The 27,125-nt window shown below is 30.3% G+C and overlaps 5 protein-coding genes across 13 annotated transcripts; 2 read left to right on the top strand and 3 right to left on the bottom strand.

The window, feature by feature from the left end:
• Positions 1–66: 66 nt before the first annotated feature.
• Positions 67–7,525, bottom strand: mus301 (mutagen-sensitive 301). Of its 8 annotated transcripts, none has more exons than XM_066744536.1 (17): positions 6,352–6,487; positions 5,686–6,033; positions 4,828–4,922; positions 4,657–4,753; positions 4,441–4,576; positions 4,172–4,348; positions 4,003–4,102; positions 3,690–3,889; positions 3,443–3,588; positions 2,993–3,368; positions 2,533–2,911; positions 1,061–1,314; positions 827–1,000; positions 615–728; positions 415–549; positions 282–339; positions 67–202 (listed from the first exon to the last, which is right to left on the bottom strand). In XM_066744536.1, the coding sequence occupies exons 5-17, from the start codon at positions 4,552–4,554 to the stop codon at positions 117–119; spliced, it is 2,313 nt and encodes a 770-aa protein (XP_066600633.1). In that variant the 5' UTR covers positions 4,555–4,576; positions 4,657–4,753; positions 4,828–4,922; positions 5,686–6,033; positions 6,352–6,487; the 3' UTR covers positions 67–116. The 8 variants fall into 8 exon arrangements, with proteins under 8 accessions (XP_066600633.1, XP_066600634.1, XP_066600630.1 ...); XM_066744537.1 differs by adding an exon at positions 6,117–6,252 and having other exon boundaries at positions 4,657–4,922; positions 6,352–6,481; XM_066744533.1 differs by having other exon boundaries at positions 4,657–4,922.
• Positions 7,526–9,913: 2,388 nt separating this feature from the next.
• On the bottom strand, positions 9,914–13,523 carry LOC136784040 (vacuolar protein sorting-associated protein 45-like). The gene is made up of 8 exons (XM_066744497.1): positions 13,218–13,523; positions 12,922–13,120; positions 12,704–12,853; positions 11,336–11,715; positions 10,986–11,258; positions 10,753–10,917; positions 10,418–10,647; positions 9,914–10,340 (listed from the first exon to the last, which is right to left on the bottom strand). The coding sequence occupies exons 1-8, from the start codon at positions 13,308–13,310 to the stop codon at positions 10,148–10,150; spliced, it is 1,683 nt and encodes a 560-aa protein (XP_066600594.1). The 5' UTR covers positions 13,311–13,523; the 3' UTR covers positions 9,914–10,147.
• A 73-nt stretch (positions 13,524–13,596) lies between these two features.
• LOC136784041 (uncharacterized) lies at positions 13,597–15,763 on the top strand. Its single transcript, XM_066744498.1, has 3 exons — positions 13,597–13,889; positions 13,980–14,214; positions 14,300–15,763. The coding sequence occupies exons 2-3, from the start codon at positions 14,181–14,183 to the stop codon at positions 14,896–14,898; spliced, it is 633 nt and encodes a 210-aa protein (XP_066600595.1). The 5' UTR covers positions 13,597–13,889; positions 13,980–14,180; the 3' UTR covers positions 14,899–15,763.
• LOC136784033 (putative nuclease HARBI1) lies at positions 15,163–16,425 on the bottom strand. The gene is made up of 3 exons (XM_066744486.1): positions 16,284–16,425; positions 16,020–16,176; positions 15,163–15,949 (listed from the first exon to the last, which is right to left on the bottom strand). The coding sequence occupies exons 1-3, from the start codon at positions 16,423–16,425 to the stop codon at positions 15,163–15,165; spliced, it is 1,086 nt and encodes a 361-aa protein (XP_066600583.1).
• Positions 16,426–17,044: 619 nt separating this feature from the next.
• LOC136784056 (uncharacterized) lies at positions 17,045–18,765 on the top strand. 2 transcript variants are annotated; one of them, XM_066744529.1, is made up of 4 exons: positions 17,045–17,136; positions 17,219–17,654; positions 17,718–17,911; positions 17,991–18,757. In XM_066744529.1, the coding sequence occupies exons 2-4, from the start codon at positions 17,375–17,377 to the stop codon at positions 18,339–18,341; spliced, it is 825 nt and encodes a 274-aa protein (XP_066600626.1). In that variant the 5' UTR covers positions 17,045–17,136; positions 17,219–17,374; the 3' UTR covers positions 18,342–18,757. The 2 variants fall into 2 exon arrangements, with proteins under 2 accessions (XP_066600626.1, XP_066600625.1); XM_066744528.1 differs by having other exon boundaries at positions 17,070–17,136; positions 17,365–17,654; positions 17,991–18,765.
• The last annotated feature ends 8,360 nt before the right edge of the window (positions 18,766–27,125 follow it).

The raw sequence follows: 27,125 nt of genomic DNA, 5'->3' as shown, positions 1-27,125 counted from the left end.
TAATTACTTCAAAAACGTTTGTCACACATTACATAGAAACTACTTTACTTTAAGTGTTTCTTTTGTGCTTTGTGAAATAATTTTTTATGTGCCAGCTTAAACAATTTGCTATCCTTTCAACAAATTGTTCTGTAAAGCACAATTTTTTTACTTCTTAAATATTGGATAATAATTAACAAGGAAATATTAAATTTAAATATTGCTATAAAAAAAGTAGGTATTATTATTTTGAAAGTAAATAACAGCTTTACACAATTTTATAAATCCTTAGATATCTATACCCTGTAAAACATGTGCCGCTTCATCTCTCAAATCCTCCACTTTCTGCAGGATCAAAAGCTTAAAAATATAATAAAATGAAGGTTATAGTTGCTATGCATGAGATATTTTCTTATTCATAATCAGACCACTTACGTGTGCAGATGCGATCATTTGTTTCACAGATCTTTTACTCATATATTTTACAGTTTCTTGTAGTGCTTTAGGATCGGCGCTTGCAACATTTTGCAATGTCTTATACCCAGCATTGAATAGTTGATACGCTCGTCCCTAGAAAAGATAATGTACAATAAAAAGAAATCTAATATTTAAAGCATCTTTGATTGACTTATTACAATTTTCACTCCAGGAAGTTCCATTAAAATTTCTAATTCTGCTGGGCAACAGTAAGATAATTTCTTGCTAAAAGCACAAAATATTTCAGCAAATGCCCAAAATTCCTTCAACTCCTGTTAAAATGATACAAATTTAAATAATAATAGAGAATCAAACCAACTTACTAAATATTATAGTAAGAGAAGCATGTAACAACAAAAATGAAACTCACCTGGCAAAATCTAACAACTGCAGAAGCAAAAGAAGCCACAGTGGTCAATAAATTCTGTACAACACCTCTGCTAATTTGATATTTTTGTGCAATCGAATAGACAGTTTGCTGATTCCAAAACTCGTACAATATTAAGGTGATATAAAATCTTTGCACTACTCTTGGATCAATATTCTAAATAGAAGCAATTAACATAATATCGCAAAGATAAGTAAAAAGAAATCTCACACCAACCTTAGGCATAATTCCATTACGTATTTGACCAATAGTGGCTTCATTTATTCCCAGTAATCTTGCAGTTGCCATTTGACCACTGGTCAGCTTCAGAGCTTCATCGTAGTATACTGACTCTATAATTTTCACCTGGTTTGTGGTATTGTATGGCGTAACAAGGTAAAGTAGATGAAGGCAATCACTTAAGATTAAATGATTTTGAGCAGTTTTTAAATCGGTGTACAAGTTATATGCAGACTGCAGTTCAATAGATCCTACAATAAACTGACCCTTGATATTGGAATTACTTAAAAAAGTTTCTTTAATTACATAGAAGTATACTCTATATATATATACAGGGTATCCCAGAATAGCCAGAATAGTAGAAAATCTCGAAAACTAAACGTTTCAGAAAGAAACTTTAAATACATAGGTTACAGTATTTTTGAAGCTGTATTAGGTGGTACATTTGGTTTGACCTTCGGCGCAGTGCCGAAGGACATATGAAGGTCACCTTAAGTTCTTAAAATAGAACCCCCTAGTTTTTATTGCATATTCTGGTAGCTGATCTCTAAAGCTTTCCAAAAAACCATATGAAAGTATCATTACATCCAGTACTTCATTAGATATTTCAAGTTGAAATTGCAAGTAGATGTGAATTTGCTAATAAGGATTGTGCGTATCGCTACACAAATTCCAGTAAGATCGCTCACCTACATGCAATCTCAACTGGAAATATTTAATGAAGTACTAGATGGAATGATACGTTCATATAATGTTTTGAAGTTTTTGAGAGCAGCTACAAGAATATACAATAAAAAATAGGGAGTTCTATTTTAAGAATTCAAGGTGATCTTCATATGTCCTTCAGCACTGCGCCGAAGGTCAAACCAAATGTACCACCTAATATACAGTTTCAAAAATACTGTAACCTATCTATTTAAAGTTTTTTTCTGAAATGTTTAATTTTCGAGGTTTTCTGCTACTCCAGTTATTTTGGGACACCCTGTATACATATATAGACTGTTCAAAGAGTATCGTGATTCTTAAATATCTCAAAAACTAAACATTTGATACAAAATCTATTATATAAGGACACTGTTTTAACCCTGTCTGGAGTGATGAAGGGTGTGAAGACTATAGTGACGTTTTACGATAGAAACACATATATCTGTTTTCAACTGCACATTCTTCAACCTAATTTCAATAGCCATTCGAAACATTGTTTAACCCATTCGAGACAACTGTTTCTTTTAAATACGGTTTCCAAGAGCGAAATCTTTTTTTCTTTATACTGGTCATTTTTAATAAAAAAAAAACTCGTTTATTATGGAAATTACTCAATCAACGCATAATTCCTCGTTGTTATTATTGCACACGCGGTGTGTAATGATCTCGAATCGGTTAATGTATTATTCAACTAAAATAGATTTTTGATATATTTCAGGTAACTGATACTTGAACATTCTGTTATATAGGTAGTATATGTATACCTTTTATTGCAGCGCGACCTAATTCTGAAAGCTCGAATGCATCTCCAGCCTCTGTTTCTAGATTCTGTAATTTTGTTTGTGATAGATCGATATTTGATTCTGTGTCAGCTGAGATATGCGGCTTTTCATATTTAACTTTTAGAATACCAGATCTCAAAAAAGAGTTGACAGCTTCATCGATCATATTCTTAACATCAATCGTTAGACGATCTTGTTGAATGGCGCACAAGGTGCTTGAAAATAAATTATACAGATCGAATTTCGTACTGGTGATAGACAAAAATATAGCGCTCAATATTAAATTATGAATTCCTTTATCTTTTTCCATGTGTAATGAGCTTAAACAATCGTCCATCTTTGATGCAAATAGATCTTTTACCTATTGTAAAAGTTTTCTATTATTGACTCAATCATCATTATCACACATGCAAATGATTGATTCATGCAAGCGTTATACTACCGCTGGTAATTCTGGCCGCTTGCAAATAAGTATACTTTCACCCATTTCTCCCAAGCCTGCTCTGCCAGCTCTTCCCGTCATCTGCTTGTATCTACTTAATGTTATAAATTGATTCCCTATATAAGGATTTCGTAAAATTACTCTTCGTGCTGGTAAATTTACGCCTGCAGCTAATGTTGATGTACAGCAAATAACACAAAGTATCCCTTCCCGAAATGCTTCCTCTAATAATTGTCGCTCTTGAGATGTTAAGCCAGAATGATGATATGCTACGCCAAATGCTATAGTTTTTGATAATATTGGACATATTGGTGCTTCACCCTCCAAAGCTTTTTTCAATACCTCCTTCTCTTTTTGTTTATAATTCAATAACGATCTAAAACATAAAAACAAAATTATGACTTCTCTTCTGAATACAAAAGCATTACACCATCAATAAAATATCTAGACCTAAATAAAACTTTACTCAGCAATAGCGCTACGTTTTCGCAATTCGCACGACTGGAGCAAAAGATGAGGCACGCATCTTGTGGGACAACATCCATTACAAGACCCCCAATTTTATCAGGATCCAAAGCAATGGCATTTTGGGAATACTGAAAAATAAACCGAATATTCTATAAGCTACATTATACACTATATATACAAATAGAAAAAAAAATTTTAAATAATAAATTCCATGATGTCTGATACCTACACGATAGTTAATTTTTTTCTTTTCAGTTAAAATATCTTTTGTATTTTCTACATCAATTAACCATATGGAATCTTCACATTTTAGATATTCCTTTATTATAATTGGACGAAAATTTTGTGTGTAGAGCTCTGCCTTGAGAAATTGCGCTACTTCTTTTAGATTACCTATTGTAGCACTCATTCCAACGATATGTATATTTTCTAAAATAGTTTAGTTAAGGTTAATGGAAAAATATAAATTTTCTGGTTTTTAATAACATATTCATAAAATGTAGTTCTTGCTTCAATCAGATCATTAGCCATTTAAATCTTACCATCGACATACATAACTTTAGTTAAAAGTACTTCCAAAGTAGCTCCTCTTCCTCCATTTTCTCCCAGTAAATGTAATTCATCAACAACTATTGTTCCAATCTAGGTAAATTCATTTTGTCACCAATTATGTTGATTCCTTCATATTTTATTTATATATTAAACTCTCACCTCGCTCAAACGATTTAATTCGATCAAACTATTCAATAAACTTTGTGCTTTCTCGATTGTACAGATATAAATTCCATTCTTTTTCATTCTGCGTTTAGGCGGATATTGTCCCTTCGTTGCTGCATATTCTTCGATCAAGAATCCTAAGTTTAAGGCCAGCGGGGCCATTGACTGTACCTATAATCATTATATATCATAATTAAGAATTTAATATTTGACTGGTGTCCAAAAAAGATACAATAACAAATTTCAAAAACTAAACATTTTACCAAAAAAATCTGTAAATAGTTATATTTGGTTGAACTTGGATGCAGGGTTGAAAGGCATGTCAATGCCAGGTTCAATGTTTTAAAAATTATGATACCTTGTTTATTAGACAACATTGTAGCTTATCACAAGAGCTTTCTACAAGAAATTTATATTAATTTGTGCATGTATTCGTAGTGGTTGCGCACACTACTTCAGCCAAACTCATATGTACGTACACAGATAGCCAGTAATCGCGTTCCCATCGCTTTACGCTTGCACGCGTCATCCCCTACATTAAGTCAATCAAAAATACAGGTTGAGGTTTATTTCTACCTGTATCACATTACAGTATATTGTCTCTTAACTGAAATCTGAAAGTGAATGACTGAGCGAACAAGTGTAAACACCTAGGTATGCCACTACTATTGGCCAGTGTACATTGATATACAAGATGTAACATGAATGATATATTTCCCAGGAACAGTAGATAGAAGACTTAAACCTAAAAAGAAAATGGTTATACAATTTGTTAATATTGTCAATATTTTCCAAGTTACATAATAATATGTTTAAATCATGAATCTGCATAAATTATTATGCAACTAGTAAGTACTAATAATATTAAAGTAAGTTATAAGTTTTTTGAAAATATAATAATAATGACAAAAATCTTAGAACTTTTATTCATGTAAATAATATAAACAAAGTTACATAAAAGTTCATCTATGCGTGAATTTGTTAAATTGATAACCAATCAAAATAATTGTATAACTCTTTAAATAGAAACTATTAAAAAACTATGTTGAATAGAGTGTTTTTTGGAAATGATAATAGACAATAAAAATTAATAAATTTCTTTGTATTATTCATACTTGTTGAGCGACATTACAATATCTTTAGGCAATGCATACAATGTTATGTTACATAATAAATATCTATGATACAAAAAAAATCATTAGTTTTTCTATTATCTATTATTATATTAGTAAAAAGTTATTCTACACTATTTTTTATATTATTCATATTGAATGTGCTACTTAATTCATTTAGTAGACTATTCTCTTAACAAATTCAACTCTCAAGAAATTCTTATATAACTTGAAAAATATTAATAATATGAAAAAATGATTCAGTCTTTTCAGCATTATTATTATATTTGCAAAAGAGTTTAAATTTGTTTATATTAGAATTTATACCCAGCTGTATAATAATTATACAGACACTTGACTTAAAAATATTTTTTCAAACTGAGAAAATAACAACACCATTAAAAAATTATATTTGTTTTCTTCTAGAAATCGATTTAATAGCATTTTTAAAATTGGTTGTAAATGCCACCCATTCTGTTTAAAACATGGAAGGGTATCTGACTTTGGATTCTGTATTCCAGGAAACTATCAGTAGTATTTTTACAGACTGTTGGCACTCTTCTGTGTTTCAGATTTCGAAGCTTGATTCCTTTTCAGGTTGAAAACAGAATGGTTAGGATCCGTAACAAATTTTCAAAATGTTGCTAAGGCAAAGTTTCTATCCAATTTTCCAAAGATATATGTAATTTATGATGCATCCTGTATACATTAATATGCTTTTGGAAAGATGCAAGAAACAAGAATCTGCAAATGAAAATATATTTAATTTAAAAGAATAAAGATCACCATCACATGCCTTTCAATGCACCAAACAAGATTTAACCAACAAAATTTAAAATTTTCATTTTGATGTCTTCAGATTTTATAAGAAAACCTTAGTTTGAGATTGTAAACTATTAAGATCCTCTTGGAAAATATTATGTATCTTATAAAGAACATTCCATTTAAGAAATTTAAGATAACCTTTAAGAAATTATTTTCTTTTATGTATTTAATTTTTCAAGAAATATTTTACTTTTCTTACGTAAATAGAACATCATATATATTTAAGTTAAAACATACTTTTTCTTGAACTATAGAGACATAGGGTAATATAAACAATGCATTTCTTTTGTGACAGATGATCTCTTTCAGCATTATTATTTCAGCTACCAAAGTTTTGCCACCACTTGTGGGCAAAGCATAAATTAAATTTTTCCTTTTTTGAACAGCCTCGAGTTTTAAACATTCATCCTGCCACTCTGCAATTAGGTAAACTTTAGCAAAATATAATCTTCATGATTAATATAAAGATATAAAATTAATACTTACCATATAGCTCCTTTATACCTTTGACCTGTTTTATTAAATTCTTTACTGGAGCTGGTAAACCATAAAAACCTACTTCTACTTCATTGTCTTTCTCTGCAGCAAAATGTTCATAAACATTTCTACACAATTCAATATTTTCTATTGATTCATCTTTCTGAAATAAATCCATATTTGCTGCAATCTCATCGAAAACAAAGTTAACCAAAGGATTAGACACTGAAAAATCTATGAAAATTTTAATGTTTAAAAGGAATTTCTATAAAAAGGTATAACATTTTTATAGAAAAAGAAATCATTATTTCAAATGCTTCGAACGAACCTAAAATCTCTATTAAACTAGAATTATTAGATTAATTCATCGGCTAACGGATCAAAAGTCCTGCCTTTGAGTTCTACTGTAATGTTAGATTCTTTCCTTTCGTAATCACAATCGAAACTAGAAAGTTTGTTTGAATGAAACCTTAATGCGTTCTTCTTCATTTTCATTATTCCACCGAATATTTTTAAATAATAAAATTTCCACAAAGGAACTTGAAATTTTGATCATCTAAAAATTGAGAGTATAAAACAATAAAACATAAATCGGTGGTATTCAGATTTCAGATACAAGAGTCTCCTACGGCCAGGACGTTTATTTTCAAAGATCAGATCCGGCAGAGAGCGGGATTTCTTTTCTGACGGATTCAGTTGTTGCCATGACTACGGTCAATTCGACCTGAGGACCTGAGTAACGGCCGTATTGATACGGCCGTATTCATAGGGTGCATTCCAAATTTCCAAATCACGTATGAAGCGCATAGAATGTAAATGTGCCCGCACTACCCGCCACTCCACTACCCGCCACTTCACGGTGACAGGCTGTGAATATAATATATATAATTTTTGATATATTACGTTCTGCATTTAAGATGGCGACTGACGTATTTCCGCTGGCAGTATACTTTGTGCAGTCTGCATTCCTTATATCAAAATTCACTAACTATAGAGCGTAGCAGTGTTGCCAGAAAGTAGACCGTCGGTCTACAGAATTTCCCCCTCCACTTACCACCACAGATGCAGGCTCGTTTGCGTGAGCCATCCTCGCTTCTACTACCGCTGCTCGATGGTCACGAACACAAGTAGAAGCGTCCGTACATGTGTCGACTGGCTTCGCTCGCTCTCGCCTATCCTCGGATTAAAGAGAGAGCGGAGATACTTTCTCGGACCTCTCTGTCTTTCTCGCTGTTAGCGTCTAGCAGAAGTTCGAGGCAAAATCTTTCCGCTTCGCTTTGCCGAAAATCTACGAATATTTTATGTTATTTACATTTGCAGCCTAATGCCTTTATACATGTTTTTCAGCATTTTATATAAGCATTGACTTATTTAAATCAATAATAAATTAAGGAAATGCGTATTTGATATATAATAATTATTTTAACTACAATTTCATCGTTATATTTCGCTTATTTCCATAAAATCTGCATTTCATTAATTTATTATTGATTTTAGTAAGTCAATGGTCATTAAAAAAAAGTTTAATCTTAAAAAAAAAAAAGTAATCGGCAGGAATCGAACCCGGATCCACGAATCGCCACGCGGTTACCTTACCGCCTAGACCACAAAGCTTCTTCGGTGCACCGTAGGCAGAAAGTCTTCTTAAGGACTTGAAATCTTCTTTTGAACCGTATAAATAATCGAGCAACCGACAGCTTTATTCATTATTATTCTGTCATAATGGTACAAAAATTAAAGAATAATTATATATTGAACAGTTTTCAAAAGCTGTTCCAATAGCCAAGAACGAAGATAAATATAATCAACGCTCGTAGTTTCCGTCCTTGGCTATTGGAACAGCTTTTGAAAACTATTCAATATTTAATTATTCTTTAATTTTTGTACCATTATGACAGAATAATAATGAATAAAGCTGTCGGTTGCTCGTTTATTTATACGGTGCAAAAGAAGATTTCAAGTCCTTAAGAAGACTTTCTGCCTACCGTGCACCGAAGAAGCTTTGTGGTCTAGGCGGTAAGGTAACCGCGTGGCGATTCGTGGATCCGGGTTCGATTCCTGCCGATTACTTTTTTTTTTTTAAATTAAATTTTTTTTTAATGACCATTGACTTACGAAAATCAATAATAAATTAATGAAATGCAGCTTTTACGGAAATAAGCGAAATATAACGATGAAATTGTAGTTAAAATAATTATTATATATCAAATACGCATTTCCTTAATTTATTATTGATTTAAATAAGTCAATGCTTATATAAAATGCTGAAAAACATGTATAAAGGCATTAGGCTGCAAATGTAAATAACATAAAATATTCGTAGATTTTCGGCAAAGCGAAGCGGACAGATTTTGCCTCGAACTTCTGCTAGACGCTAACAGCGAGAAAGACAGAGAGGTCCGAGAAAGTATCTCCGCTCTCTCTTTAATCCGAGGATAGGCGAGAGCGAGCGAAGCCAGTCGACACATGTACGGACGCTTCTACTTGTGTTCGTGACCATCGAGCAGCGGTAGAAGCGGGGATGGCTCACGCAAGCGAGCATGCATCTGTGGTGGTAAGTGGAGGGGGAAATTCTGTAGACCGACGGTCTACTTTCTGGCAACACTGGAACGTAGTACTATTCAAGATGGCGGACTTGGCAACGCTGCCTCGTATGAGCAATCTCCCGTTTCATCTCTAGTAATATCTCATAATAAATCTTTATTATACAAAAATTTCTTGAGTTTGCCGTGAATCTGCGAACGAACCACAACAATATCCTTTTATTGTAATCATTTAAATAAATTTATGATATGTACAATAGTTGCAATTCATTTAAACGATTTTCGGTTCTTATAATATTTTGGTATTCAGTTTTCATTAAAGCTGGCTGCTTTCACCATATTATCGCATCAAACTAAAAGCAGTGGATTTTTAATTATTTTGTTACCTTAATTATATTTTTTACTGTTCATTATAGATACCATTTTCTCTCAAATAATTTCATTCATTACGTTTAATATAACTAAATTAAACGAAATTTGGTAATATCTCTAAAGTGAATTATGCTATAGTTAAGTAACAAGATGTCATCCTTACTAACCTAACGTGACCACACACATTTTTCACCCAACGCATCAAGCACTGCTACCAACTTAAATGTATTTTCCTCAGTTTTAACTTTTTTTAGTTGGCTAAGAATTGCCTTAGGTATAAATAATTTGAGCCTTCGAGGCTTGAGTGTCCAGCCTGGTATGAATGAGTAGCCCCTACCTTCCCCTATTGACTGGCGCAGTAGCCATTTCACATGCATAGAGACTTACGGCTTTGTGTGCTTGCCCTCCCTGTTCAACTGTTTTTGTACCAAAAAAGGTCATTTCTGGCAATTCTGTAATTCAAGTGGCATTGTTTTTTGACAGTTAAGACTTTCAAACAGAGCCAATAAGGAATTGAAAGTAAAGTTCCTTTGAGGTAAAAGAAGTTCATTAACGAACTTAACCGGAAGTACATGATTTCTTAGGATTGTTTTGGGATATTTAAATAACACATCCTGTATAGAAAAAATACATTTCATATTTTAATGGTTCCTAGACTTATTTCTATTAGAAATACTGCCAGCTAGAATTTCTTCAGTAAAACTTTCAAAATTATGGATTGTAGTACCACCTAAAATTATTTTTATACCAGGATGCTGTTTGTTTAAGTTATAAATAGCCAAACTTTCTTCATAGGTCGTTCCACCAACCATGAAAATAAAAATATCCTGTAGTCTGTAATATCAGATAATAAAATATACAAATGCCTGAAAAGATATTTACTAAATTAAAGTTTTATAAATCATACGTACTTTTTTGTTATCACTGTATTCCCTAAGTAAGGAAATTGCTGTGTACTTAATTTTCCTTTGATTAAATCTTCGACTGTTTCTGTTATTAATGGGTTATGTTGAGTGTAGACATTATCTACACCACTTAACCCTTTAATTAATTTTTTGGTAATTTTTGCTACAGCTTCATGATGAAATAGGTTATTTTGTTTTGAATTAATGTTGCAATATCCCAAAACACCATGCACAAGCTAAAACATTTCAAAGTCAATTATGATTTTTTAAAGACTTTAATAGAGTTGTAAACCTTATCTTAATAATTAATGTTCAAAATAAACTAGTATTTTAAAAATCACCTTTATGTATTTTTCAGGTACACCTCTTTTCTTTAGCCCATCTATTAAATTTGCAATTTCATTATTTCCATACTTTTCATAATGAAGTGCATATAACATGACCAATCGTGTTATATCTATATCTCGTACACTTTGGTCACTTAAAAGCTTTTTAATTTTTTGTAGCTGAACAAAAATTTTCATATTAATTTGAGATTTGAAAATAATATTATAAAATATATTCAATTGTGTACCTGAGAAGAATGTTCGTCTTGACAGCTTAACTCTTGTTCCAGTTCCGATACTTGTAAGAGATTGTATTTCCCAACAATTGATGACAATTCTCCTATTACTGTTACATGCTTTAATACGTTTCCAGACATTTTTTTAAAAAGTGGATATGTCTCTACAAAATTTTTCATATCTGCAATACTTTCCAATTTTTGATGCTTTTTAGCTTTTTTTTGAAATTCGTCCATTAACTCTTTGATTGTTTGTCCAATTTCACCAAAATTCAAATACAAATTCTATTTAAATTTAAAATATTAACAAATAGACAACTACATAATACGAATAAGTGAAGCTTATAATAGTAGTTTCTTACATTTGCATAAAATTCATCGTGTTCTGCACTAAGTATAACTTCTTCCAATTCTTTAGAGATATTTTTAATATGTGATAAATTAACACGATTATTATTAATTGTTAAAAGTTCATGTACCATTGCCTGATATGTCCATTGGTTAAGTAAAGGAGTAACTGGATCTTCCCTTCTATCCACAATCAGTAGAATGGGATTAGTTTCATTTCTAAACTCAAATGAACTAGATTCCTTACTCAGTACTTCTCTTAATTTTTCCGCTAATTTTTTAGCCATTTCTGAACCATTATGATAACGTATGCATGGACACTTTTTCAATGATAATAATAACGATATTATTCCCTGTACTGTTCTATGAAGTTGAACAGGATTCCATGATAATCCTTCAAAAAAATAATGTTAAATATATATAAAAAGCTCAACTTAATGACTGACAAGATTTTTCAGATATTTCTAATAATTAACCCTTTCGTAGGAATTAATGCATTTTTGGTCAATCCCATTTTATTTCTTCCTGGTTAATCAGATTTTTATGAAATCTATTAGTAAAGGGTTTTTGCATTCGCTAAACACGAATTTCTGGTCCAAATTCATCAGTAGCAAAATTGGTCTAAATGACCTCACCTGGATAAAAATTGCTACTCGGGTAAACCATTTTAAGTCACCAATACAATACAGTGATATCAATCTTATTAATATTCAACTAAATTGATAAATTTTGTTCTGCCTATGAAAGAGTTAAATAATTTATTAGCACTTAACTACATTTTATTAATCCTTTCAAATTACTGCATAATGAAATGATTCATTCTTTAATATTTGTAATATGTAATCATTAAATATATTTAAATTCCATTAGGGGTCTTTAGAAAATTAGAATACCCATATTTTGAATAAAAAAATAACAAATAGTCTCATGGTCATATTCATAGATTTCACTCAAATCTTAAAGGGAGCTTGAATACTAGAATATATGTTGAGTATAGACATTTATAAATTTCCTTTACTTAGAACAAAATCTCTGAATACAATCACTGTTATTCAAAAGTTTGCTTAAAAACCAAAACATACTAGTTTTATTGCTCTTCTTCTGATTGTAATTTAAAAATATGTGACCAAAAGAGTAAAATAAAGATAAAATTTAGGAAAAACTTTTATGAATATGAAAAGTCCAGTCAATTTTTATCCGAATTGAATTTAAAATAAATTGTTTGATTGAGAATCAATCTTTTCAGGTACACTACTAAACTTTAAAAGAAAATTTTTTTAAGATGACTAAAAAAATAGATGTTATGGATAAAGCTGGGAATAAATAGTTAACAATTTTCAGATTTCTACTATAATCATTTACACTCTTTAAAACATAAATACCTTGTGCACATGGACTTAATCCAAGTGAAAATAAGTGTGGACTAATTGCTAGAAAATCTGCATAATATTCATGAATTTCTCTAACTACTTCTTGGTCATCATTTTCAGCTAATAATTTGATATCAGCTTTGGCAATAATATTACTGAAATCTTAAATCTCATAATTATATTAAAAATATTATTAAAAACATTGAAGATAAACCTGTTATTATACTTACAAATATAATATACTCCATATCTAGGATATCGAAGTTCATTACAAAGTAAATGAATGTTTTCTTTAGTTGGACGTATAAATACAATACATCTTAAATGTTTTAATGATTCATTATGTGTTAGTTGATCTATTCTTTTAAATAAATATACTTCCTTTGACAAAATTTCTGATTTTGTATATAATATACTGACAATGCTTGTCTGTAAACACAAAAAATATTTAATTCTATCAATTTTATGAGTAGAAAATATATACTAAATATGTTTAGTTTTAATATTTAAAGTAGAATGAACCTACAGTTTCCTTATCCATTAAAAGAATTTTCATACCAGGTCCACTATCTTCAGACATTTTTTTAATATAATATTTTAGAGCTGTAATAACACTCATTTTTTCAAATTATTTAAGGATAAAATTTTATTTTATTCTGACGTTTCACTGAAACTTACGTTCAGTGATTAAACTCAATTAGGAATATTCGGATTATTTCGGATAGAGGACCTATTTTTTTAGGTTCAGTGTAATTCTTTTCTGAAGATTGGATCAGATAGGATTGGAATCTAGTCACAGTCATGCAACTGACAAAAAAAAGAAACTACATTCTCTAGATCAATCCGACGTGTCTAAGGCCGTGTTCCAGAATTCACTGCCAGTATTGCGGATATCGTTATATCTTTGTCAAGAATGAAGCATTGAAAGAAGACAGAAGGATATTCCGCAGTACTGGTTGCTTACGATCGAGGATTAGATTTTCAATCCGGATTCAGCCAATCGCAGTCATGCAGTTCCTGGCGGGAATACGAAGAAATTCCCTAGGTTAATCCGAATTATATCCGAGCTGTTCGATGAATCTGAACCGGATTGAATTGAGTGGGATCAAGGATTGACGTTTAGTGAGAGTATTAATTACTAATCGAGAACGGTTAACAATTGTGTAAATTTGTAATCATTATCTGCAAAAAGTTGTCTGTGAGTTTTTGATAATTATTCTTTTTATAATCGCACCATTTTTAAAAGTTAATAAAAGAATAAAATATCTAACTTATCTTTCTTGGTTAGGTTTGATATCGTTATTAATAGAGATGCTTAATAAACATAATAAATCTGAATTAGAACGTTTTATTTCTGCGGATCACTGTGGACTTTACTGCTAAAGAACTATCATTACAAAATTAATAAAGATTATAGGCAACTGTGGTGAAAAAACTGTCATATGGTTAAACAATGAAATTATCATAAGTAGTGACATAAAATAACTGTATGACTATTCATATTATCAGTATGGATGAACCAGGTAATGAAGATTTTCTATTTAAAATATATAAGCAAAAGTAATATAAGAAAAATAATTATTTTAATTATCTTTTTGCTTTTTGCAGCTATTCAAAGATTTGCTTGGAGTACTGAAACAACGAAACTATTGATAGAAGCAGTTAGAGATAACATTAACAAGTTAGGAGAAAAAAAATGCTTTCAAAAAAGGATTTGGAACAAAGTATCAAATATTTTTTCTGCCAAAGGTTATTCCATAAATGGCGAGCAATGTGCAATGAAATGGAAAAATTTGAAGCAAAGGTATAAACATGTAAAAAAGAATAATAATCAAACAGGACAAAACACAGATAATTGGGAGTATTATGACATAATGCATGAAATTCTTGATCCCATGCCTGAAATGAACCCTATATCAACAGCTTCAAGCACATCAGGTTTCCGAATGAATAAAAATATTGTTCGAATTGAAAGTAATCCTGAAATGGATAATGATGATCCTTCTTGCTTAAACATTAATGAAAATGCATGTAGATGTAATATAGATAAAAGAAATGTAAGACAGCGTTCTATTAATTCTTCAAAAGAATTATATACAAACTTACTTCAACAACGAGAAAGACACCATAAGGAAACTATCACCATTAAAAAAGAGTTTCTTGAATTATTAAAAAAATATCCCTGTACCACATTCAGGGAAGAATAATTTTAAATCTATTATTTTAGGCTAAAGGTTTATACTCTTATATAAATTAAATGATAGCATTTAATACATTAAGATACGTTTCTTGTTATCAAGTTTAAAAGTATGTATTTATTTAAGCACTTTAAAATATTCCTTGAACTCATACAATTGCTATGAATACTTTCCAAATTGTTTTATACATATAGTTTCAATATAAGAATTATTTTCTGTTCAAATAAATTAAGATATAAATAATTATCATTTACGAACAGGTTAATTATTACCTTAATTTATTAGATTAGCAATGATGTCTCTCTTCACATTTGCGTCCAGAATTACATCTTCATCACCATAGAAATCATTATTATCTTCTATTTCTTCGCTGACAGCAAAATCAATAGGATCATCTCCAACATCAATGCATATGTTATGCAAAATACAGCAAGTCATTATAACTAAAGGGATCATTTCAGTATTAAACATATAAATATTTCGTAATTTCCTGAATCTGCCTTTCAACATTCCGAATGTTCTTTCGATGACTATTCTTGTTGATGACAGTTTGGTATTGTAATTTATTTGCAATTCATTTAAATGCCCATTATCTCTATAAGGTACCAGCAAATAAGTTGATAATGGGTAAGCAGAGTCTCCTAATAAATGGCTATTTTCAGGAAAATATCTATTTTTTTCGGTTTCAATTAATCGTTTAATATCGCTCTCATTCCAAACACGAGCGTCATGAACGCTTCCACAAAAACCAGCAAACACATGTATAAATTTTAAATTAGCGTTGCATATGCCTTGAAGTATAATGGAATGAAAGCCTTTACGATTTATATAGTTATTTGGATGATAAGAAGGTGCACTGATTTTTATGTGACATCCATCAATTGCACCAATGACACCCGGAAAATTACTGATCGCTTGAAACTGCCTTTGATTATGCAATAATTCCTGTCTTTCTGGCCATTTAATATAATTTCCTACATGTTCTTCTAATACATAAGCTACATTAAAAACACATTCCCATACAGTGCTCTTGCTAAGACCAAATCTATCCGCAACAGATCTATAATTAATTATTTTTTTATTTAGATTACACTTAAATTGATTTTGTTTACTACTCAATAATTGCCAACCTATAAACTTCTTGATTGCCAAAAACCCATAAAGTTATGGCCAATTGTTTAGCAGGATCAACTTTAGGAGCATGATGTTTTCGTAATAATTCTCCTCCTATTTGTTGTAATAATATTTCAAAAGTTTCTCTTTTTAAACGGAAATGGGATTTGAAATCTGTGTAGCAAAATAAAAATGTTCATATATTAAAGGCATAAAAATTAATATATTTGAATAAAAATGTCATGATATTAAAACAAAGGCAGCTTGAAGTTTAAATATACCGGACAAAGAGTAATTGCAAGCAATGTATAAAAAGTAATTTTCAATTCTTATATGATCCTCCCTCCTCTGAATTGGAATCACTGCATCTTCTTCTTCGTCATCACCGAATATAATCGAAATAATGCTATTATTTAATGCCATATCTGTCAAATAAGTATATAATTTTAAACCAACGGTTAACCGATTGTGATTATTGACATTTATTTTGATTTGCCATTCAAAACAGTATAATCAGCACTACCAGCAGCTTATTATTACAACTTACTTTTTTCAAATAATTTTAGTTAATACAAATTGTAAACTCGCGGTTAGTGGATAATCTTATTAAAATACCTCAGATCTTCCACTTAATCAGATTAGTTTCATCGAAAAGCTCAGATATAATTCGGATTAACCTAGGGAATTTCTTCGTATTCCCGCCAGGAACTGCATGACTGCGGTTGGCTGAATCCGGATTGAAAATCTAATCCTCGATCGTAAGCAACCACTGCCAGTGAATTTTGAAACATGATCTAAGGCTGACTCCTACCAGGGCGGATTAGAAAAGTACGGATTAACTAGTGGGGCCAACCTAAACCAGAGTATATCAAGCTTCAGATATTAAGGGTGGGTGTCTCCGCCGAAAAGTCAGACTTAAGTAGGGGTACCACCCTACAAAAAAGTTACCAGGCTATAAAATTATTTTTGTGCTAGAGTTGGAGGCATGGAGTTTTATAATTCCAAACATAATTTAAGCTAAATTCAGAAGTTAATTAAGTAGAAAAAGCTTTAGAAAAGCAGCAGAAACGGCAGATACTGTGAAGCCGTTATGTGTAATCTGTGTAGGAAAGGCATTTGCAGTTATAATTGCATGTAAGTAAATGATGAATAATTTCCAACATATTTGACTTGCATAAAATGCAAAATATGTGATCCTGTAAATAATTATCTTCAGTTAACTACAAATTTACTGTTGAAAAGCCCCTGCCTAACTTATAGATAAATCTGAGAATAGGAGCACTTGTTTAACAGATATGTAGATTTTTTTGAAAAATGTTCCCTATTTTGATATTTATCATATATTACATTTTGTATTTGCAGATTTGAAACCATGGAGATTAACAATAACAAAAGACATGAAAATTTTTTATACAAGGAAAAATTAGAATTAGCCTATATCTTTAAAGATTATGCAATGATTGTCGAAAATAAAATTACAGATGCTGTAGAACAGATTGAAAAAAATAAAGCATGGGAATTGATAGGTTTGAAATTTAATAAAAACATGCATAGAAATGTAAATGCAGAATCTTTGAAGAAACTGTGGCAGAATATCAAACTGCAAACACGAAAACATTATGCTAAAATGAAACAAGAATTGTACAAAACAGGTAATGAAAATATTATTTAAAATAATTTTATTTGTATTAAAATACTTAAATATTTCTTTGTAGGAGGTGGGATCAATAAAATTGCAACTGATCTTCTTTACGATAAAACATATGAGTTAATACACATATCTGTAGATGGGCCAAACAATCCATATGACAATGATAGTAAATCTGCTCAAAATACAGGTCTTGATATAACAGAAGAAATAATATTAGATGAAGAAAACGAAGATCCGAACAGTGATCCCGTTTTTCAGGTTTAATATACGATATTTTCAGCAACAAAAGTAAAAACTACTATGCGAATTTTATTTGATCAATTTACTATTTTTTCAGTATTTAACTGAAAAAGGAGAAATAGACAAATGGGCAAAGTGGAATCCAAAAAAATTATCCAAACCTTTGAGTAAACCTCTGCATACTTCAGTGCAGATGAAATCAACAATAGGGAGACCAACTTCTTCAAATACTCCTAAAAGCACAGAGGGAATCTTACTACAAAGTAAAATTGAGTTGAACAATTTAATGATAAAAGAATTAGAAGAAAAAAGTGTAATAGAAAAACAAATTTTGAGTGAAAAACTTACGAAAGAAAAATTAAAAGTTACACTACTTAAACGTAAATTAAACGAATGTGGTAATAATAACATTGCACATATTATTGAAACTTCTGATTCTTCAAATTAAGTATGTTGTTATTTAGCGGAATAATTTTATAGGTTAAAGTTATATGTTATTAAATTATTTTCTGCGAATAGTTAATTATTTCATAAGAATTACTTTGGTTTATGTAGGAATTAATAAGATCTTTCAGAGGACTGTTTATGTTAATAATTATTATTAAATGGCTGTGCGATTTAGTCAAATCAAAGGTGAAAACCTTGTAATTAAGGTTCTAAAGAGAATTTTTTTAGTTTCATTATACAATACTTTAATTGTGGAATGCATCCATGTAGAATTTGAGCATTAGCAAACAATTAGATTTATATAACTGCTTGTAAAGTGAAGATAAAAGACAATAATTTTGTTATAATGAAAATTATAAAGTATAAAAATACTGTATGTGCAAATTTATATAATAGGAAAATGAGCTTGTTTATTTAAGTTATTATTTATAAAAGTATACTAAACATAACATTATTTGCAATTTTATTTAATAAACAAAATAAATTTATTAATGAATAATTTACATGTTTATATCATTATATTATAATAAGTTTCATTTTTTGCACAGTTTTCTTGAAAACCCATAGAAATAGCAATTTTTTAAACGCGTAATGCTAAGATACTAATAGATCTATTTATAAAAGCGTAACTAGTTTTATCTACCATATATACTAGATTGAAATTTTTGTCGCAGATAGCTTTGTTATAAACAAGTTCAGTTTCATTTATGAAACAATATACGTATAGGCATGTAGCATTAATACTCTGTATGAAAACAGTTACCATAATTTTATATTAAACTTTATTCTCAGTGATGTAATAAAGCCTTATTATTTTTTTAATATTACACTAGAGTTTGAAAATAATTATCGATTAAATACTTCCTTTCATCGGCATGTAGAATGTTGTCATTTTCTCTTTGAACAAAATTACAACATGTGTCAAAATCAGAGTTTTGTACAGTATCTGTTATTCTTATTATATTATGCAAAACTGCAGTTGCTATAATGACTGCCATAGTTCTTTCCATTGTTTTAAAACGTGAGCCGATTGAAAGAATAGGGAAAGTTTTTTTCCATACTCCAAAGCATCTCTCTATTATTGAACGAGTCCTAATTTGTGCTTCATTATATAAAGCTTCTGCAGGGTTTATAGGATTTTGAAGAGGTGTCATCAAATAAGATAGGTTTCGATAGCCAGCATCACCCAGTAACAAGCAATTCCCAAATTCTCCAGAATCAAACCTGGCTTTTATACTTGAATTATCAAAGATTGTTGAATCGTGAGCTGATCCAGGCCAGCGAGCAACAAAATCCAGTAGTCTTAATTCAGAGTCAGCAATGGCCTGTACATTTATGGAGAAGAAACCTTTCCTGTTTCTATAAAATTCGGCATCATTCCCACCTATGTAATATTAAACAATGTTTTCAAACAAGAATTTGAATAAATACTTTTATGTTGAACAAGTATATCCAAGAATTATATTCTTACCATATGATTGTATTCGCACATGTGTGCAATCAATTGCACCTATTGCTCTTATAAAACCAGCTCTTTTAAAATTCTCTTGCTGGACCCTCAAAATTTCATTACACTCCACTGGAAATTTAATAAAATCATTACATAGTGCTGCAATTCGTGGAGAAACTGTGTGTACTATTCTTTGTGCAGACTTCGTAGAAATGCCACAAAAATCTCCACAGGTTATCAAGTAAGACCCAGTAGCATAAAAACGTAAAGCGACTTGCAGTTTGATACAAGGTGATATATCTGATGGGCTAAAGATCATAAAATACAAATTCAAATACTTGTTAAAATTAATGTAAATAAGTATTAGGTGAATATACAGTTTTTATATATACTTGTTACATATAATATGTAAAAAGAATTAACTTTTTCATAATTGTTGTTCAATGAATTAATTTGAAAAATATAATAATTTTAGTTAATTTAGTGTAGGCAGTTGTTTCGTGAAAACTATATATTATATTTATGAACAGATTTCAGCTGTACAAACCATAGACTCAAATTAAAATAATATTTAATGGAAAAATTAAAACTAAATAACTTAAAGCTCTGTATGCCATTTTAAAATTAACTTTTCATAAATTTTTGTTAAATGTAATTTACTTTACTGCTCTGTTAGATCTCAATCTTGATGCTATTCGATTCAGCAACATTAAAAATTGATCCTTGGATAGACGAAATCTTTCTTGAAATTCTTTATAATTTAAAATATCAAACCAATTCTTTCTCGTTCTTATAACTCTGGCTTCTAGACGTAAACGATGAGTTTGTGTATTTATAAATTTTTCGTCTTCCAATTCTAGCAACTCCAAAAAAGATTGAAACAACGGGATCATTATTAAATAATTAATTTAAAAAATTAACAATTAATGTAGCTTTCCCTCTATATTTCCAAATTTTTTCTACTTAATAAACTTCTGAATTTAGCTTAAATTTTGTTTGAAATTATAAAACTCCATGCCTCCAACTCTAGCACAAAAATAATTCTATAGCCTGGTAACTTTTTTGTAGGGTGGTACCCCTACTTAAGTCTGACTTTTCGGCGGAGACACCCACCCTAAAAGTTGGTGATAAATGTAAATTTATATTTACGATTACTTCACGCAGTTTAACGTAGGGAGTAAAAAGGTCGAGTGGAGGGGATATTCACAGACTTATAATAACTATGTATGTTCAGTCCCTATTCCCCTGCCACTAACGTACAGAAGAAACGGAAACTAAATTCCCCCGGAACGGAAGGAGCTTAGTTACTCCAAAAGGAATTCAATTTCAGACAAACCTAGATACACATTTTAAATATTATTATGCAGAATGTTGAAGAGAATATTTTAGAATTCTTACTTAATGATGACGATTCTGACGAAGATAGAGAAAATAGTAACCCGATTTTTCAACGGAGAACCAGAGTTATAAAGGAGAGGGTTAACTGCAGGTTCAATATGTATGATGACACTGATTTTAAACGTAGGTTCATTTATCTAAAATAATTTTCAAATGGTCCTGGAAAAAATACAACACAAATTACAACCCAGTTCCGAAAGGTATTTTTTAAATAAAATATTTCAATTTTTTTATAGTTGTATCTACAACATTGCAAAATCTATATAGTCTTTATTAAAATTTGCTTGCAACTTATTTTTTTTTTTATTTCCGTACTTTTGTATTTAAAATATATTTTTAAGCTTAAATTTTATTTGTGCAGAAACAATGCGATTCCACCAGAAATTCAACTGCTATTAACATTGAAATTTGTAGCAAGTGGAGATTATTTTATCGCAATAGGTGACTTATTAGGAATTAGTGAAAGTAGTGTTCATGTAATAATTCACAAAGTAATAACTGCAATACCTGAACTACATGAAGAATTTATTAACTTTCCTTCAGATAGAGAGAAAGCATGCTAAAAACTCAAAATGCTAATTACCATTTAGCCCGATTTTCTCGAGTTTTAGGTGCAATTGATTGCATTCATATTAAACTTCGGTCTTATGGTAATAAAAATACATCATTTATTGCCATTTATGTACTTCACCACGGTAGCAAAATTGGTCAATTTGACGTTATTATAACAAGAAATCTGGTTATTTTGACGTCAGTGGAACCAATCTGTTTGTTTTATCAATTTAATGTAGATACGAATTACATTTAAGGCGGTGAGGGAAGTGAACTTTATCGCAACAGAAAGGGATTCTTCTCTATAAATGTGCAGGCCATCGTAAATTCAAGATTAGAATTTTTAGATATAAGTTGCACGATGGCCTGGATCAGTTCATGATTCCACCATTTTTGATAACTCCAGCATTAAGACACGAATGGAAAATAAAGAATTTGGCAGTGGATTAATACTTGGAGATTCAGGTTATCCATGCCTACCATATTTATTGACTCCATTACAAAATCCTACCACACCTGCAGAAGTTTTATACAATGAATCGCAAATTCGTAGTCGATCAATGGTGAAACGATGTTTTGGGGTATTAGTAAAACAATTTTCAGTTTTACCTAGGGGATCCCGGTTTTAGACACCCCAAAAAACTATGCCATTGATCGTGGCATGTGCTGTTTTGCACAACATTATTAGATTATCAACTACAAATGAAGATAATTTCAACCCGGATTCACTATATAATGTTAACAGAGAAGCAGATAACAATAATTTACATGACAACGAGAGAGCATTTTTGATTGACAGTTATTTTCAAAATTTAGTATGGTATTTCTTTCTTATTGCACTCCATATTTCAATAATGACCTTATGTCTATGTTTGATATTTTAAAATGTAAATGACTATGAAGTACTATGTGCAGAATATACACCAATTTTTTTCGTTTCTTTGCAGGCTTCTATGAAATGTATATTACTTTCATTATTCTACCTTTGTATTTCAAAGAATAAATGGTTATGTCATTTTCGATGACATTGACATTGTTGCCATTATATAAATTGAGGACTCTTTTTCTTTACGCTATTTTCTATATTGGTATTATAGATTGTGTTATTAGATGAACCTGTTTTTATGATTCGATTACCTTTGATGACGTTATTACATTAGTTACATTAGCATATTTGTTGAAAAGAGACTCCGTGCAAGATTTTTTCGAACTTATCAGGAACGCAGTGCTGATTGGATTATACAACCTTTACTGAATAAAAGGAATCTTGTTTGTATACATATACCAATAACAGATTTGAGTACGTAATCTATATACGATTAACATTTATGAATTATATGAGAGATAAAAACTATTTAAAAATAAATAATAAGTTTGCTACTCAGCTAATGTCCATGTATCGTATATATATAAAATATTTATTATATGTAACGAAATTTTATACTATACGAATATTTTTCAATGGTGGAAAAATTATGTTGAAATGTGCCAAGAATTGGACATGGAGAATTACATACAAGGAATAGTGAGAATTGATTATAATTAGAAAGATGACGTGAAATAGCAATTTGTCGTGGAGTTTTATCAGTCGGCCTATAAATACAAAAGAAGTTTGGCGAATGGACTTAAGACTTTTATTGACTGAGTAATGTTGACAAAATAAGATTGAAGCTGTAAAGTATATAGTAATTTTGGTTGAAGACTTCGGTGATGATGGTTTTTACTAATATTTTCAGCAACTTATTACAGGGGTCATTTTGTCGTGTTCTGAAATTTTTAGTTGAAGACGCGGCTGTTTTCTATTCTCGAGATTTGGATAGACAAGCATTCTTACATTACACGGCTTTCTGCTACCACCTGGAAATTTTAAAAAATTGACTACCAGTTGGATCTGTAATACAAGATGATGATGCAACAGAAAAGCAAAATGCTATTGACTAAACAAATGCAATTTTATTTTTTAAACCATTCGAATTATATTTTATCAGCCTTTTTTTCTGTAATTATGCCTTACCTTATTTCAGTCATTTTGGTATTCAATTGTTTTATTTCCGCTTCACATTAGATTTTGATTAATATAATATTTTTGTGGTTATTTGACATTTGGTATAAATAGTTTTGTCTGGCTCTCGTATTTGGCAAGGTAATTCTATTTATTATATGTATAAAATACTCAATAATTTACAGTAATATTAAATCAAATTTTAATTATTTAAGTGTTTGTCCATTAAGAAAATGAATCAAACTGAAAGAAGAAAAGGCAATTTTATACTGGTTGAGAAAATATGTTTTCTTCGAATTATAAAAACATATGCGAATATCCTGGAAAATACAAAAACCGAAGAAGTTGGTTTAAAGCAGAAAAACAAAACTTGGGATCAGATAACATTAAAATATAATAATGAAATGTCAAACGTTACTAGAACGAAAAACTCTTTGCAATTATTGTGGGAAAATTTAAAAGCAAATTGTAGGAAATATTACGCAGCAATACACCGTGAAACATATAAAACAGATGATTAATTTATTAATGAAATTGTAATGTATTTGCTGTAATTTATATAGACAATTTTATGGATACAATGTAGCTTTGAATGTATAGGTGGTGGAATTCACGCAGTAAAACCAGATATTATAATGGATGAAGTACATGCAATTATAGCTAATCAGATTGACGGACTGATTAATCCTTTTGATAAAGATTATCGACCTCATCCTGCTACTAGTCCTACTGCCGATTTAATGGTTGCAAATTATGAAGATGATAATTCTGACTTAATTGATGATCCTGACAATGATAATGTAGATGAAAATAATTTAGATTCTAATGACCCGGTGTTTCAAGTTAATATATATTTTGAGGAAAAAATTTTAATTAAATTTTACTTTTAATATTTGTATTCAACAATATATATATATTTATTTATTTATTTATTTATTTATTTATTTATTTATTACGCACAGTATTTGCTTGCTAATGAAGAAATTGAAAATTGGGATAAATGGAATCCCAAGAAATTAAAGACGCCACTGAGCCAGCCTCTTAAAAAGGCTGCTACAAAACAGTCAAATGCAAATAAGAAATGTTCTATAAGAAGTAGATCCTGCAATGACGCACAAGAAAATTTGATAGAAAGCAAGAAAGAACTTGTACTATTAATGCAGAAACATATGACGAACAAAGCAGAATTGGAAATAAAAATATTACAAGCCTAATTACGAAAAGAAAAATTAAACATTAAATTGTTAGAGTTACAAATAGAAAAAAAGTGGAAATCATCAATGACAGTAAGCGTCGTTCAATATTATGATAAATTTGAAATAACTGATAACAAATGCTTATACACAATTTTCTCATAATTTAGCCTTACGATCGAGAAGATGTAAATATTTAAGGGGCGCTGTCCATCAAATTCCATTTCCAAGAAGAGTTCCTGTTTTCAAATAAAAAAAAAATAAAGTTAAAATATAAATGCAAAATAGAAGTAATTAAAAATGTTATATTTTTAATTATATATTTCTTTTCACATATTAAAGGAATTAAATGTAAATTGAACTATTTAAGACCTATAATATCAGAAAATTATTTATTATGTTTATAAGAAACGTTACGCCGAACGAAAAAAAAGACCGCTACCTAGGAGAATCTTGCTGATTCTAAGACTGTTAGGCCTTTAATCCGTACCATTAGAGAATGCTTAGCTCTGTTTAATAGTACAGGCCCCTTAAAGTTCCTTCAATCTTTAAAATTTCACAGGTATTCCTTCCCAATTCCCCCGTTTCTTCGATTAAAAACTTCGTAGGTGCCAGAAGTTTAATCATGTATCTTATCGTAAAAGTTTTTACTCAAGATCAGCCAATCAGATGAGTTTATAAACTTGATTCAACTGTATCATTGGTTAATTTTCAGTTAGGTATGAACATTTTCACGTTAAGTCACAATACGTAATCAACCCCCGGGTAGTAAGGGTCGGTGTCTCCGCTGAAAAGTCGAGCTTAAATAGGTGTACCAATCACAAATTTTTGTTCACAAAATTCCGAATATATTTTGTTTTGATAGTTTATTGCATGAAATTTTATATGTATGGACTTATTAAATTTAATTAAAAATAAAAAAAAATTATATGTAGAGGAGAAAAACATTGTGAAAGCTATTATTACTATTAAAAATTTAAGTTGGTACACCTACTTAAGTCCGACTTTCTGGGCGAAGACACCGACCCTAAATACACTCACAATATCATAAATCTGTGAATATCCCCTCCACTCGATCTTTTTACTCCCTAAGTTAAACTGCGTGGAGTAATCGTGAATATAAATTTACATTATCATCAACTTTTAATATCTAAAATTTGATATACTCTGGTTTAGGTTGGCCCCACTAGTTAATCCGTACATTTCTAATCCGCCCTGTAGTGGGATTCTGTAACTCAGAGTCAGCGATGATTGCCGCTTGTAATGTCGGTACTGTCGGTAACCAACCGAATCGTACCGAATAAACAAACCTTTCCTGTTTAAGAAAACTCTCAGTTCAATCCTAGTTAAGCGACGGAGTTACGAACAATTGAAGTTAATATAAATTGTACTAAACAGAATTATTCAGCTGAGAATTGATATTTCACTGAGATTTTTATTGAAAGGAAAACTAATAATATCGTTATAATTTAACAACGACCGAGATAGATGTCGCTAGAGATTCAACGGTACTAATATAAAATTTATCCGACGAATAAGTTTAATAAACCTTTGCTTTTCCTTGGACGCATTCCGCCAAAAACTCACAATGCTCGTAATAAATAATATATACCACATCAACTATTATATTGTGAGTGTTTTTGGCCTCAAGTGGGTCAAACCCCTTAACGACAGCTGTCGGTATCGCTAACTACCGACAGTTATCGCTTGCGCTAACGAATGGCGATTCTGTAACTTTAGCTTTACGACAATAGTCGGTCTAACTCATATTTGTACGATAACGATAAAATTCGTTAAGGTTCTAGGGAAGTTGGTAATATTGGTGTATTTAATACCAACCGAAATAGGAATTTTTGTGTTACTTGACTAGATCAATTTTGACTATAGCAATTCTTACTATAGCAAAATTATCATATTTTATTTAAAAGAAATATTAAAACGTAAGTATATTTTAATTAAAATAAATATTAAAAATTAATGTTTTAACATTTTTTTGAGTCAGGCAATGTACAGTTAGTGCCTGTATGCTATAGTTAAATTACACAATTAATTCTATATTTTAGAGAAAACCCCTGCATATATATATATAGAGAGTGTAACGAAACGACCGCCTTTTCTCGTAACTGGAGGTTCGGGGTGACCATCCAAATGCACGTGTAAAATTTTGTTCGAATCGTTCAAGGGGTTTAA

The sequence above is a fragment of the Prorops nasuta genome, unplaced genomic scaffold, assembly GCF_024137725.1.
Source record: "Prorops nasuta isolate Cenicafe-Biocafe unplaced genomic scaffold, Cenicafe_Pnas_1.2 PNAS00045, whole genome shotgun sequence".
Classification (NCBI taxonomy): domain Eukaryota; kingdom Metazoa; phylum Arthropoda; class Insecta; order Hymenoptera; family Bethylidae; genus Prorops; species Prorops nasuta.
This window is presented reverse-complemented; position numbering and strand designations above follow the sequence as displayed.